Here is a 16,500-nt window from a genome sequence, read left to right as displayed (position 1 = left end):
GGTCCTCCAATACAGCACACACACTAATAGCTGGTCTTCACACATGACAGTAACTACATCAACTGGTGCGGTATATATATGTGGTATCAATTAACACGGATAACACCCCATCCTCTCTATCTCCTCTCTCTCTTCTCCCGCTCCCCGGGTGAGTTTAAATGCGAACAGCACGTGGATATTACAATCCTCTTGAGCAGGACGCTCGGTGTAGCAGCTCGAGGATGCAGCAGGGAGGAGGACATTTACTACCCGCCGAGGACGCGTGGATGGGGATCTAACTGATTTGTCCTGGTGGTGATTAAGTCATGTCGAATCTTAACACCTATGACAGTTTGTCTTCGGAGTATTTTTGAATAGTGTTCTGATTTAGTCCGTTTCTGTCTCGGAGCGGATTGGAGATGACAACGCTGAATATAAGAGGCAGGTAGGAGAGAGAGAGAGAGAGAGAGAGAGGGGGCTGAGAGAGAAGGGAAAAGGGACCGTGTGATTTCAACGTTTTTCTCCAAAGACATGTGAAATATAACTAACCCTTCGCGGATGTGTGCTAGCGAATAACACATATAATTTTATTTTATTTTTTTATTTTTTTACCCTCATGCATGAGTGATTAATTAAAATAATGGATTTCTTGAATTTCTCCGGGGTGGTGGACGAGCGGAATACCACATTCACCAACTCCTCGGCTACCGGGGACAGTGAGTACTCTCTCCTCTCCATAACCGGACTGACGGTAGTCGTGGGCTTTCTCATCCTGTTTACCATTGTGGGCAACGTGCTGGTGGTCATCGCCGTGTTGACCAGCCGCGCACTCAAACCGCCGCAGAACCTCTTTCTGGTGTCCCTGGCCAGCGCGGACATCCTAGTGGCTACTCTCGTCATGCCTTTCTCTTTAGCTAACGAACTCATGGGCTACTGGTTCTTCGGGAAAGTTTGGTGCGACATCTACTTGGCGTTGGACGTTCTCTTTTGCACGTCGTCTATAGTTCACCTGTGCGCTATCAGTCTCGATCGTTACTGGTCGATCACCCAGGCGATAGAATACAACCAGAAGCGGACTCCTACACGGCTAAACGGGATGATCGTGGTGGTCTGGCTGATCTCGGCGGTTATCTCCTTTCCACCGTTGATCTCCATGGACAGGAGCAGTGGAGGGGAGATCAGTCCTCAGTGTCGGCTGAATGATGAGACCTGGTATATTCTCTACTCCAGCATAGGATCCTTCTTCGCTCCCTGCGTTATCATGATACTAGTGTACATCAGGTGAGTTGACTCCCCCCCCCCCTTTACTTAAACCCTCCTTATGTAGTGCACTTCCTAGTGTCCTAATGTCTGAAATTGAAACCTATGTAGTATACTATCTATTGTGTAGGGCTAAATGGAACCCTGTTCCCCTATGTAGTATACTATCTAGTGTGTAGCGCTAAATTGAACCCTGTTCCCCTATGTAGTATACTATCTAGTGTGTAGGGCTAAATGGAACCCTGTTCCCCTATCTAGTTTACTATCTAGTGTGTAGCGCTAAATGGAACCCTGTTCCCCTATGTAGTATACTATCTAGTGTGTAGGGCTAAATGGAACCCTGTTCCCCTATCTAGTATACTATCTAGTGTGTAGGGCTAAATGGAACCCTGTTCCCCTATCTAGTATACTATCTAGTGTGTAGGGCTAAATGGAACCCTGTTCCCCTATCTAGTATACTATCTAGTGTGTAGAGCTAAATGGAAACCTGTTCCCCTATCTAGTATACTATCTAGTGTGTAGGGCTAAATGGAACCCTGTTCCCCTATCTAGTATACTATCTAGTGTGTAGCACTAAATGGAATCCTGTTCCCCTATCTAGTATACTATCTAGTGTGTAGCACTAAATGGAACCCTGTTCCCCTATCTAGTATACTATCTAGTGTGTAGGGCTAAATGGAACCCTGTTCCCCTATGTAGTATACTATCTAGTGTGTAGGGCTAAATGGAACCCTGTTCCCCTATCTAGTATACTATCTAGTGTGTAGGGCTAAATGGAACCCTGTTCCCCTATCTAGTATACTATCTAGTGTGTAGCGCTGAATGGAACCCTGTTCCCCTATGTAGTATACTATCTAGTGTGTAGGGCTAAATGGAACCCTGTTCCCCTATCTAGTATACTATCTAGTGTGTAGGGCTAAATGGAACCCTGTTCCCCTATCTAGTATACTATCTAGTGTGTAGGGCTAAATGGAACCCTGTTCCCCTATGTAGTATACTATCTAGTGTGTAGCGCTAAATGGAACCCTGTTCCCCTATCTAGTATACTATCTAGTGTGTAGCACTAAATGGAACCCTGTTCCCCTATCTAGTATACTATCTAGTGTGTAGGGCTAAATGGAACCCTGTTCCCCTATGTAGTATACTATCTAGTGTGTAGGGCTAAATGGAACCCTGTTCCCCTATCTAGTATACTATCTAGTGTGTAGGGCTAAATGGAACCCTGTTCCCCTATCTAGTATACTATCTAGTGTGTAGCGCTAAATGGAACCCTGTTCCCCTATCTAGTATACTATCTAGTGTGTAGCGCTAAATGGAACCCTGTTCCCCTATGTAGTATACTATCTAGTGTGTAGCGCTAAATGGAACCCTGTTCCCCTATCTAGTATACTATCTAGTGTGTAGGGCTAAATGGAACCCTGTTCCCCTATGTAGTATAATATCTAGTGTGTAGGGCTAAATGGAACCCTGTTCCCCTATCTAGTATACTATCTAGTGTGTAGGGCTAAATGGAACCCTGTTCCCCTATCTAGTATACTTCCTGTGTGTAGGGCTAAATGGAACCCTGTTCCCCTATGTAGTATACTATCTAGTGTGTAGGGCTAAATGGAACCCTGTTCCCCTATGTAGTATACTATCTAGTGTGTAGCGCTAAATGGAACCCTGTATTCCTTATGTAGTATACTATATAGTGTGTAGGGCTAAATTGAACCCAGTTCCCATATGTAGTATACTATCTAGTGTTATGCGTGACTAAATGTAAGTGATGAATCTTCTTCTGATCAGGATCTACCAGGTTGCTAAGACGCGGACGAGGACCATGTCGGAGAAGAAGAGAGAGGTGGAGGACAACGGAACTGCCCCGTTACACTTTAACGGGTTGGGGCAGGGGGGCGAGGAGGAGGGGTGCGGAGGATCTCTGAAGGAAAACGGTGGCGGCGGAGCGTTTGCCCGGGAGAACGGGCACTGCCAGAGCCAGCAGAAGACGCCGGTGCCACAGGGGATGTTACCCAACGAACCCAAATTAACCCCCGACCCCGACGATGGAGACGACTTTGACGACAGCAGCTCGTCGGACGAAAAACCCACATCCGCCAAAAAACATTCCCATTCCTCTTCCCATCAGCATCACCACCACCACCACCACCACCATGACGACAAGAAGGATTCCAAACCTTCAGAGAGAAGGAAGTCCACAGGAAGCAGGAAGAGCAGCTTGGCTTCGTCCAAACGCTCAGAGAGCAAGAAGTCGCGTGCCAGCTCTAAGTCCATCGAGCTGTTTTCGTCCCGTAGGAAGCGGAGGAGCACCGTCAACAGGAAGAAAATAACAGCGGCGAGGGAGAAGAGGTTTACCTTCGTCTTGGCGGTGGTGATGGGCGTCTTCGTGATCTGCTGGTTCCCCTTCTTCTTCAGCTACAGGTATTCTACTGGTTTATACTGTGTTTCTGTGTTTCTACTGGTTTCTACTGTGTTTCTACTGTGTTTCTACTGGTTTCTACTGTGTTTCTGTGTTTCTGTGTTTCTACTGGTTTCTACTGGTTTCTACTGTGTTTCTGTGTTTCTACTGTGTTTCTGTGTTTCTACTGGTTTCTACTGTGTTTCTGTGTTTCTGTGTTTCTACTGTGTTTCTGTGTTTCTACTGGTTTCTACTGGTTTCTACTGTGTTTCTGTGTTTCTACTGGTTTCTACTGTGTTTCTACTGTGTTTCTACTGTGTTTCTGTGTTTCTGTGTTTCTACTGGTTTCTACTGGTTTCTACTGTGTTTCTACTGTGTTTCTGTGTTTCTGTGTTTCTACTGGTTTCTACTGGTTTCTACTGTGTTTCTACTGGTTTCTACTGTGTTTCTACTGTGTTTCTGTGTTTCTACTGTGTTTCTGTGTTTCTACTGGTTTCTACTGGTTTCTACTGTGTTTCTGTGTTTCTACTGGTTTCTACTGTGTTTCTACTGGTTTCTACTGTGTTTCTACTGTGTTTCTGTGTTTCTGTGTTTCTACTGGTTTCTACTGGTTTCTACTGTGTTTCTACTGGTTTCTACTGGTTTCTACTGTGTTTCTGTGTTTTATACTGTGTTTCTACTGTGTTTCTGTGTTTCTACTGGTTTCTACTGTGTTTCTACTGTGTTTCTGTGTTTCAACTGGTTTCTACTGTGTTTCTACTGTGTTTCTGTGTTTCTACTGGTTTCTACTGTGTTTCTACTGTGTTTCTACTGTGTTTCTACTGTGTTTCTGTGTTTCTACTGTGTTTCTACTGGTTTCTACTGTGTTTCTACTGGTTTCTACTGTGTTTCTACTGTGTTTCTGTGTTTCTACTGGTTTCTACTGTGTTTCTACTGTGTTTCTGTGTTTCTACTGTGTTTCTACTGGTTTCTACTGTGTTTCTACTGTGTTTCTGTGTTTCTGTGTTTCTGTGTTTCTACTGTGTTTCTACTGGTTTCTACTGTGTTTCTACTGATTCTACTGGTTTCTACTGTGTTTCAACTGATTCTACTTGTTTCTACTGGTTTCTACTGTGTTTCTACTGATTCTACTGGTTTCTACTGTGTTTCTACTGATTCTACTGGATTCTACTGGTTTCTACTGTGTTTCTACTGATTCTACTGGTTTCTACTGGTTTCTACTGTGTTTCTACTGGTTTCTACTGTGTTTCTACTGGTTTCTACTGGTTTCTACTGTGTTTCTACTGGTTTCTACTGGTTTCTACTGTGTTTCTACTGTGTTTCTACTGGTTTTTACTGTGTTTCTACTGTGTTTCTACTGATTCTACTGGTTTCTACTGTGTTTCTACTGGTTTCTACTATGTATTCTACACAGTAATACTGTAATACAAAGTTTTCCAAAGCTCCAGAGTTCTGTAACATCTTTCCCCATCATGTAAGAGGAGCAGACACCATTGAGCCAATTGTTTGTCTCGCATCGCTCTTTGTTTACCTGGAGGTATTTTGTTTGTTTCTCAAGTCATTTCTCAAGTCATTTGAGGTCGGTGTGGTGAGATTTCACTCTAAGGTCGTGTCCATCTATAGTTAGTAGGGTCCTTTGTGGAGATCCGGGCGGTGGCATTCGGGACGATAACTAAATACTTTGATGATTTGACTACAGTCAGGTGGTAGCCAACTGTTAGTTTAATGTATGGATTGATTGATTGATTAATTGATCGTATTTGATCTGCTTACAGCCTGTATGGAGTGTGCCGGGCGCCGTGTGAGATCCCCCAGTCTCTTTTTAAGTTCTTCTTCTGGATAGGCTATGTCAACAGCTCCCTCAACCCCGTCATCTACACCATCTTCAACCAGGACTTCAGACGAGCATTCCAGAAGATTCTAGTCTGCAAGTCAGGGAAGAGGTCTTTCTGAACGTGGATAGTCCAACAGTATATACTGTACAGTACATGGACCTATATATAAGTCAGGGAAGAAGTCTTTCTGAACAGACAGGGATGTGGGCCTATATATGAACATGGATGAACCTACAGTATATGGATATTTTAGTCCATTTCATTTGACCAGAACACAGTCATTCAGAAAATACTGTGCAAGTCCCTAATGCTTTCCCAAGTCACATGGACCCTAATGCTTTCCCCAATCACATGGACCCTAATGCTTTCTCTAGTCACATGGACCCTAATGCTTTCCCTAGTCACATGGACCCTAATGCTTTCCCCTAGTCACATGGACCCTAATGCTTTCTCTAGTCACATGGACCCTAATGCTTTCTCTAGTCACATGGACCCTAATGCTTTCTCTAGTCACATGGACCCTAATGCTTTCTCTAGTCACATGGACCCTAATGCTTTCCCTAGTCACATGGACCCTAATGCTTTCTCTAGTCACATGGACCCTAATGCTTTCCCTAGTCACATGGACCCTAATGCTTTCCCTAGTCACATGGACCCTAATGCTTTCCCTAGTCACATGGACCCTAATGCTTTCCCTAGTCACATGGACCCTAATGCTTTCTCTAGTCACATGGACCCTAATGCTTTCTCTAGTCACATGGACCCTAATGCTTTCCCTAGTCACATGGACCCTAATGCTTTCTCTAGTCACATGGACCCTAATGCTTTCCCTAGTCACATGGACCCTAATGACCCTAATGCTTTCCCTAGTCACATGGACCCTAATGACCCTAATGCTTCCCCTAGTCACATGGACCCTAATGCTTTCTCTAGTCACATGGACCCTAATGCTTTCCCTAGTCACATGGACCCTAATGCTTTCTCTAGTCACATGGACCCTAATGCTTTCTCTAGTCACATGGACCGTAATGCTTTCCCTAGTCACATGGACCCTAATGCTTTCTCTAGTCACATGGACCCTAATGCTTTCCCTAGTCACATGGACCCTAATGCTTTCCCTAGTCACATGGACCCTAATGCTTTCCCTAGTCACATGGACCCTAATGCTTTCCCTAGTCACATGGACCCTAATGCTTTCCCTAGTCACATGGACCCTAATGTTTCCCTAGTCACATGGACCCTGATGCTTCCCCCAGTCACGTGGACCCTAATGACCCTAAGGCTTTCCCCAGTCACATGGACCAATATACATTGGGCTGTATTTAAAATGCCAACATATTCTCTATGAAGGTCACATGGATTCACATGTGACCAGGCAGAGGAAGGATATCAAGGATCTGGAAAGAGTCTGTATGGAGGAATGGTCTACGATTCCTCCCAATGTGTTCTCCAATCTCATCATTTATTTTTTATTTATTTATCCTTTTGTTATCAGGGAGTCACACTGAGACCAAGGTCTCTTTTACAGATGAGCCCTGAATTACAGAAATACACACATCAATATGAAAACAAAATACACAAACACATTCAATCAGTAATAAGGTCCACAATCAGCTTTCTGAATTGACCTAGAGACACCAGAACATCACATTTAAGAACATTTTGACAATTGTGCCACAAATAAGGTGCAAGAAAACTTAAAGCTGATTTACCTAAGTCAGTAGAGACCACAGGAATTTCCAGAGTTAAACATCCCTGAGACCAGATGTAGTAAGTCGTATGTCTGAATTTTAGTAAAGATGTACAGTGGGACATTCTTTGTAAAAGGGCTTTTTATAAATGAAAACATAGCGATGTATCAATCTCTGTGACATCACAGAGGGCCAACCATCTTCCCGGTTAGAGAATGCAGCGATGACATCACAGAGGTCCAAGCAACTTCCCGGTTAGAGAATGCAGCGATGACATCACAGAGGGCCAAGCAACTTTCCAGTGAGAGAATGCAGCGATGACATCACAGAGGGCCAACCAACTTCCCAGTGAGAGAATGCAGCGATGACATCAGAGAGGGCCAACCAATTTCACGGTTATAGAATGCAGCGATGACATCACAGAGGGCCAAGCAACTTACCGGTTAGAGAATGCAGCGTAGAGTACTAAAATTGTCGGCCATAATCAATTCGGTGTGCTATGATAAACTGCATCTATCAGCTATAATGAAGTGGCAGCTTATTTAATATTGATGATGTTGCCATAGTCTATCCCCTATAGGAATGTTGATTGAATAATCTGCTTTCTACTAGGTAGAGAGAGGCGGGACCTATTTCTATAAAATAAGCCAATTTTTAGTCTCAGCTACTTTACTAACTCATCAATATGCTTTTTAAAAGACAGCTTTTCATCTATCCAGATGCCCAGACATTTGTAAGCAGGGACACGATCAATATGGACACCATCCAAAGGACATTAAATCATCAGAGTTATTTTGACGCTCTCTAGAGAACAACATATAATGAGTTTTACCTGCATTCAATACTAATTTCAGGTCAATAAAGTTTCTCTGTAATACAATGAAGGCAGACTGTAGTTCAGTTAGAGCCTGGTCAACCGTCGGGGGGACAATAGCATACACAACAGCATGAACAGCATACAAGTGCAGGTTACAATTTTAATAGACAAGTCGATATTGTTAATTAATGTAAACAGTAAAAAGAACAGGACCTAGAATTGATCCCTGCGGGACACCTTTCGTAATTATCCAGGAAACCTGATCGAACATCATCAGTAGAGACACACTGAGTTATATATATATCAATACATATTTAAACCCGTTACATGCAGTCTGGTCTAGGCCAAATAAGGAAAGACCTTAAATTAGCAGTGAGTGATCAACAGTATCAAAAGCCTTTAACAGGTCAATGAAAAGGGCAGCAGAATGTTCCCCATTATCCATATACAGTTCCATATACCACATAATTTATAACTACGATGCGGCTGATCAACTATAGTCTATAGTGACTGATCAACCTAGACTATAGTGACTGATCAACCATAGACTCTAGTGACTGATCAACCATAGACTCTAGTGACTGATCAACCATAGACTATAGTGGCTGATCAACCATAGACTATAGTGACTGATCAACCATAGACTCTAGTGACTGATCAACCATAGACTCTAGTGACTGATCAACCTAGACTATAGTGGCTGATCAACCATAGACTATAGTGACTGATCAACCATAGACTATAGTGACTGATCAACCATAGACTATAGTGACTGATCAACCATAGACTCTAGTGACTGATCAACCATAGACTCTAGTGACTGATCAACCTAGACTATAGTGGCTGATCAACCATAGACTATAGTGACTGATCAACCATAGACTATAGTGACTGATCAACCTAGACTATAGTGGCTGATCAACCATAGACTATAGTGACTGATCAACCATAGACTATAGGGACTGATCAACCATAGACTCTAGTGACTGATCAACCATAGACTATAGTGGCTGATCAACCATAGACTATAGTGACTGATCAACCTAGACTATAGTGGCTGATCAACCATAGACTATAGTGACTGATCAACCTAGACTATAGTGACTGATCAACCTAGACTATAGTGACTGATCAACCATAGACTATAGTGACTGATCAACCATAGACTATAGTGACTGATCAACCATAGACTATAGTGACTGATCAACCATAGACTATAGTGACTGATCAACCATAGACTATAGGGACTGATCAACCATAGACTAGAGTGGCTGATCAACCATAGACTATAGTGACTGATCAACCTAGAATATAGTGACTGATAAACCATAGACTATAGTGACTGATCAACCATAGACTATAGTGACTGATCAACCTAGAATATAGTGACTGATAAACCATAGACTATAGTGACTGATCAACCATAGACTATAGTTACTGATCAACTATAGTCTATGGTGACTGATCAACCACAGACTATAGTGACTGATCAACTATAGTCTATAGTTACTGATCAACTATAGTCTATAGTGACTGATCAACCATAGACTATAGTGACTGATCAACTATAGTCTATAGTTACTGATCAACTATAGTCTATAGTGACTGATCAACCATAGACTATAGTGACTGATCAACCATAGACTATAGGGACTGATCAACCATAGACTATAGTGACTGATCAACCTATAATATAGTGACTGATAAACCATAGACTATAGTGACTGATCAACCTAGAATATAGTGACTGATAAACCATAGACTATAGTGACTGATCAACCAAAGACTACAGTCCCGAAGCCTGGAAATGTTTTTTACACAAATCAATACACAGATGGTGTAACTGTTAAAAAGGTCTAGGTCCGTTGGCAGAATGAAATGCACTGGGAGTGTCCCAGCTTCAGCTTTCACATTTAAAGAAAATGTGATATTAAGAACATGGTAAGGTTGGGAGGTTTTTGTCCGGGTATATAAGAGACTTTTGTCCGGGTATATAAGAGACTTTTGTCCGGGTATATAAGAGACTTTTGTCCGGGTATATAAGAGACTTTGTCCGGGTATATAAGAGACATTGTCCGGGTATATAAGAGACTTTTGTCCGGGTATATAAGAGACTTTTGTCCGGGTATATAAGAGACTTTTGTCCGGGTATATAAGAGACTTTTGTCCGGGTATATAAGAGACTTTTGTCCGGGTATATAAGAGACATTGTCCGGGTATATAAGAGACTTTTGTCCGGGTATATAAGAGACTTTTGTCCGGGTATATAAGAGACTTTTGTCCGGGTATATAAGAGACTTTTGTCCGGGTATATAAGATACTTTTGTCCGGGTATATAAGAGACTTTTGTCCGGGTATATAAGAGCTGTTGGAGTGAGTGCCACTGAAACATTGTCTATTTACACAGTGACTACAAGCCATAGACTATTGGAGTGAGTGCCACTGAAACATTGTCTATTTATACAGTGACTACAAGCCATAGACTATTGGAGAGAGAACCACTGAAACATTGACTATTTATAGTGACTACAAGCCAAGGACTATTGGAGAGAGAACCACTGAAACATTGTCTATTTATAGTGACTACAAGCCAAGGACTATTGGAGAGAGAACCACTGAAACATTGTATATTTATACAGTGACTACAAGCCAAGGACTATTGGAGAGAGAACCACTGAAACATTGTCTATTTACACAGTGACTACAAGCCATAGACTATTGGAGAGATGAACAGAGTCTTTAGGTGTTTATACATGCCGAGAGACCAACTCAAATGACACATTGGGTTGCTGTCTACAGGGTACAATACAAGCCACGGACGTCAACAGGGAGCACGGACAAACGGACGGACAGAAGGACATCGGACTGTTTCAAGACAAGCCGTTGACTTCAACAGGAAGCACGGACGAACGAACAGACGGACGGAGAGACGGAAGGACAGAGGGACATTGGATGGGTACAATACAAGCCGTTGACTTCAACAGGAAGCACGGACGAACGAACAGACGGACGAACAGAAGGACGGACAGAGGGACATTAGATGGGTACAATACAAGCCGTTGACTTCAACAGGAAGCACGGACGAACGAACAGACGGACGAACAGAAGGACGGACAGAGGGACATTAGATGGGTACAATACAAGCCGTTGACTTCAACAGGAAGCACGGACGAACGAACAGACGGACGAACAGAAGGACGGACAGAGGGACATTAGATGGGTACAATACAAGCCGTTGACTTCAACAGGAAGCACGGACGAACGAACAGACGGACGAACAGAAGGACGGACAGAGGGACATTAGATGGGTACAATACAAGCCGTTGACTTCAACAGGAAGCACGGACGAACGAACAGACGGACGAACAGAAGGACGGACAGAGGGACATTAGATGGGTACAATACAAGCCGTTGACTTCAACAGGAAGCACGGACGAACGAACAGACGGACGAACAGAAGGACGGACAGAGGGACATTAGATGGGTACAATACAAGCCGTTGACTTCAACAGGAAGCACGGACGAACGAACAGACGGACGGAGAGACGGAAGGACAGAGGGACATTGGATGGGTACAATACAAGCCGTTGACTTCAACAGGAAGCACGGACGAACGAACAGACGGACGAACAGAAGGACGGACAGAGGGACATTAGATGGGTACAATACAAGCCGTTGACTTCAACAGGAAGCACGGACGAACGAACAGACGGACGAACAGAAGGACGGACAGAGGGACATTAGATGGGTACAATACAAGCCGTTGACTTCAACAGGAAGCACGGACGAACGAACAGACGGACGAACAGAAGGACGGACAGAGGGACATTAGATGGGTACAATACAAGCCGTTGACTTCAACAGGAAGCACGGACGAACGAACAGACGGACGAACAGAAGGACGGACAGAGGGACATTAGATGGGTACAATACAAGCCGTTGACTTCAACAGGAAGCACGGACGAACGAACAGACGGACGAACAGAAGGACGGACAGAGGGACATTAGATGGGTACAATACAAGCCGTTGACTTCAACAGGAAGCACGGACGAACGAACAGACGGACGAACAGAAGGACGGACAGAGGGACATTAGATGGGTACAATACAAGCCGTTGACTACTGTCGATAGCAACTGGCACTTTGATTAATATAAGTGACTTCTGTGTTCTTATGGCCTTGACATTCCACATACACACGACAGCTGTGACATCACAGTAGACAACACAGTATTGATCTGTTATACGAACGTCCTCGCACACTGAGTGTGTGCTTCCAAAATGGCACCCTATTCCCTATTTAGTACACTACTTTTGCCCGGGGCCCATAGGGTTTGAACAGGACCCATAGGGTTTGAACAGGACCGATTGGGTTTGAATAGGACCCATGGGGTTTGAACAGGACCCATAGGGTTTGACCAGGACCCATAGGGTTTGAACAGGACCCATAGGGTTTGAACAGGACCGATTGGGTTTGAATAGGACCCATGGGGTTTGAACAGGACCCATAGGGTTTGAACAGGGCCCATAGGGTTTGAACAGGGCCCATATTAAAGCTTCTAGTGTTCTACCAGGACCCATAGGGTTTGAACAGGCCTCTGGTCAAAAGTAGGTCACTACTCAGTGATTAGGGTGTCATTTGGAACTGACCCACTAACTGTAATGTGATTTTGGGGACTTTGAGACAAAAGGGCTCGTTTCTAACTGTCTCAGTTGATAGCAACAAAGATGTTTATGTCCGAAAAACAACATAAATTCACCCAAATCATGTTCCATTATTAAGGCTTCTAGTGTTCTACCCTCAGCAGGGAAGAAAAGGGCCCCTCCATATTCCCTATGGCCCCTGGTTAAAAGCATTGACCTCCATATTCCCTATGGCCCCTGGTTAAAAGCATTGACCTCCATATTCCCTATGGTCTCTGGAGCAGTGACCTCCATATTCCCTATGGTCTCTGGAGCAGTGACCTCCATATTCCCTATGGCCCCTGGTTAAAAGCATTGACCTCCATATTCCCTATGGTCTCTGGAGCAGTGACCTCCATATTCCCTATGGTCTCTGGAGCAGTGACCTCCATATTCCCTATGGTCTCTGGAGCAGTGACCTCCATATTCCCTATGGTCTCTGGAGCAGTGACCTCCATATTCCCTATGGTCTCTGGAGCAGTGACCTCCATTTTCCCTATGGTCTCTGGAGCAGTGACCTCCATATTCCCTATTGTCTCTGGAGCAGTGACCTCCATATTCCCTATGGTCTCTGGAGCAGTGACCTCCATATTCCCTATGGTCTCTGGAGCAGTGACCTCCATATTCCCTATGGTCTCTGGAGCAGTGACCTCCATATTCCCTATGCTCTCTGGTTAAAAGCAGTGACCTCCATATTCCCTATGGTCTCTGGAGCAGTGATCTCCATATTCCCTATGGTCTCTGGAGCAGTGACCTCCATATTCCCTACGGTCTCTGGAGCAGTGACCTCCATATTCCCTACGGTCTCTGGAGCAGTGACCTCCATATTCCCTATGGTCTCTGGAGCAGTGACCTCCATATTCCCTATTGTCTCTGGTCAAAAGCAGTGACCTCCATATTCCCTATGGTCTCTGGAGCAGTGACCTCCATATTCCCTATGGTCTCTGGAGCAGTGACCTCCATATTCCCTATGGTCTCTGGAGCAGTGACCTCCATATTCCCTATTGTCTCTGGTCAAAAGCAGTGACCTCCATATTCCCTATGGTCTCTGGAGCAGTGACCTCCATATTCCCTACGGTCTCTGGAGCAGTGACCTCCATATTCCCTATGGTCTCTGGAGCAGTGACCTCCATATTCTCTACGGTCTCTGGAGCAGTGATCTCCATATTGAAAAGGGGGTCATTTGCAACCAGGTCTCACAGTCTCAAGTCGGAATTAGACGTTCATCCCTGTTTCCCAAACGTCACATTTTGAAGTGTTTGGTTACTTCGTACTTTATCGTTCGAAGGTTAAGTTTGACTTGCCAAGTTAAATAAAGGTTCAATTAAAAATAAATACAAATCTTAAGGTTTAGTCATTAACTGCTAAATCTTAAGGTTTAGTCATTAACTGCTAAATCTTAAGGTTTAGTCATTAACTGCTAAATCTTAAGGTTTAGTCATTAACTGCTAAATCTTAAGGTTTAGTCATTAACTGCTAAATCTTAAGGTTTAGTCATTAACTGCTAAATCTTAAGGTTTAGTCATTAACTGCTAAATCTTAAGGTTTAGTCATTAACTGCTAAATCTTAAGGTTTAGTCATTAACTGCTAAATCTTAAGGTTTAGTCATTAACTGCTAAATCTTAAGGTTTAGTCATTAACTGCTAAATCTTAAGGTTTAGTCATTAACTGCTAAATCTTAAGGTTTAGTCATTAACTGCTAAATCTTAAGGTTTAGTCATTAACTGCTAAATCTTAAGGTTTAGTCATTAACTGCTAAATCTTAAGGTTTAGTCATTAACTGCTAAATCTTAAGGTTTAGTCATTAACTGCTAAATCTTAAGGTTTAGTCATTAACTGCTAAATCTTAAGGTTTAGTCATTAACTGCTAAATCTTAAGGTTTAGTCATTAACTGCTAATTCTTCAGGTTAGTCATTGACTCCTAATTCTTAAGGTTTAGTCATTATCTCCTAATTCTTGAGGTTAGTCATTGACTCCTAATTCTTTAGGTTTAGTCATTATCTCCTAATTCTTCAGGTTAGTCATTGACTCCTAATTCTTAAGGTTTTAGTCATTATCTCCTAATTCTTCAGGTTAGGCATTATCTACCAAATCTTCAGTTTAGACATTAACTCCCAATTTTTCAGGTTAGGTATTATCTCCTAATTTTTGGGGGTTAGTCATTATCTCCCAATTCTTCAGTTTCAGTCATTATCTCCCGATTCTTCAGTTTAGGCATTATCCCATATTCTTAAGGTTAGGCATTATTGCCAAATTCTTAAAGGTTAGGCATTATCTCATATTTCTTTGGGGTTAGTCATTATCTCCCAATTCTTCAGTTTAGACATTATCTCGTTATTCTTCAGTTTGGTCATTATCTCATAATTCTTAAGGTTAGACATTATCTCCTAATTCTTAAGGTTTAAGACATTACCTCATAATTCTTTGGGGTTAGTCATTATCTCCTAATTCTTCAGTTTAGGCATTATCTCCTAATTCTTCCGTTAAGGCATTATCTCCTAATCCTAGTGACCAGTTTCCACATCTTCTCCTCAGACATGGGTGAACGTCGAATACCATTTTGTATCACCCGAATGTTAATGGTTCTGCTCTCCTCTGTTAAAACCAAATGGAATAAGCTACTGTGCAGTGTGTGTGTGTGTGTGTGTGTGTGTGTGCACTGTGTGTGTGTGCGGTGTTTGTGCGTATGTGAAAGAGAAAGGGTGTGAGAGAGAGAGAGAGGTTGAGAGATTGAGCGTGAGAGATTGAGGGTGAGAGAGGGAGAGCGAGAGAGAGGTTGAGAGATTGAGCGTGAGAGATTGAGGGTGAGAGAGAGAGGGAGAGAGAGAGAGGTTGAGAGATTGAGCGTGAGAGATTGAGGGTGAGAGAGAGAGGGAGAGAGAGAGAGGTTGAGAGATTGAGCGTGAGAGATTGAGGGTGAGAGAGGGAGAGCGAGAGAGAGGTTGAGAGATTGAGCGTGAGAGATTGAGGGTGAGAGAGGGAGAGCGAGAGAGAGGTTGAGAGATTGAGCGTGAGAGATTGAGGGTGAGAGATTGAGGGTGAGAGAGAGAGGGAGAGGTTGAGAGATTGAGCGTGAGAGATTGAGGGTGAGAGAGGGGAGAGAGAGAGGTTGAGAGATTGAGCGTGAGAGATTGAGGGTGAGAGAGAGAGGGAGAGAGGTTGAGAGATTGAGTTTGAGAGATTGAGGGTGAGAGAGGGAGAGAGAGAGGTTGAGAGATTGAGGGTGAGGGAGAGAGGGTGAGAGAGAGAGGGAGAGGGAGAGAGGGTGAGTAAGTGTTTTCAGAATGTGAGTTTCGCCTTCTCCCAGCTGCTAGATGCAATGTGTGTGTGTGTGTGTGTCAGCGTGCGTTCGTGCGACTCCAGTGTGTGTGTGTGTGTGAGCATGCGACTGCAGTGTGTGTATGTGAGTGTCCGTGCGACTGCTGTGTGTGAGGCTGAGAACACCCTACCACTCTCTGGGGAGTGTCTGTATCAGTGTGTGGAACTTCAGTGTGTGTTAGTGTGTGTGAATGTGTGTATGTCTGTTAGTGTATGTGTGCCTGTTAGTGTGTGTGTGCCTGTTAGTGTGTGTATGTCTGTTAGTGTATGTGTGCCTGTTAGTGTGTGTGTGCCTGTTAGTGTGTGTGTGCCTGTTAGTGTGTGTGTGCCTGTTAGTGTGTGTGTGTCTCTCTCTCTCTCTGGAGAGTGAATGCATCAGTGGAGGAGTCTAAACTACTTCTATTCTGTGACTCAATTTATCATCCTATTGTCATCAAAGATCTCTCTCTCTCTCTCTCTCTCTCTCTCTCTCTCTCTCTCTCTCTCTCTTTCTCTGTCTCTCTCTCTCTCTCTCTCTCTCT

The 16,500-nt window shown here is 43.5% G+C and overlaps 1 protein-coding gene across 1 annotated transcript; it reads left to right on the top strand.

The window, feature by feature from the left end:
• The first annotated feature begins 235 nt into the window (after window positions 1-235).
• LOC116360058 (alpha-2C adrenergic receptor-like) lies at window positions 236-5,616 on the top strand. Its single transcript, XM_031814539.1, has 3 exons — window positions 236-1,260; window positions 3,025-3,657; window positions 5,410-5,616. The coding sequence occupies exons 1-3, from the start codon at window positions 620-622 to the stop codon at window positions 5,585-5,587; spliced, it is 1,452 nt and encodes a 483-aa protein (XP_031670399.1). The 5' UTR covers window positions 236-619; the 3' UTR covers window positions 5,588-5,616.
• Window positions 5,617-16,500: the final 10,884 nt, after the last annotated feature.

This window comes from Oncorhynchus kisutch, unplaced genomic scaffold (assembly GCF_002021735.2).
Source record: "Oncorhynchus kisutch isolate 150728-3 unplaced genomic scaffold, Okis_V2 Okis07a-Okis12b_hom, whole genome shotgun sequence".
Classification (NCBI taxonomy): domain Eukaryota; kingdom Metazoa; phylum Chordata; class Actinopteri; order Salmoniformes; family Salmonidae; genus Oncorhynchus; species Oncorhynchus kisutch.
Note: the sequence above shows the minus strand (reverse complement) of the source record. Positions and strands in the feature narration are given on the sequence as shown.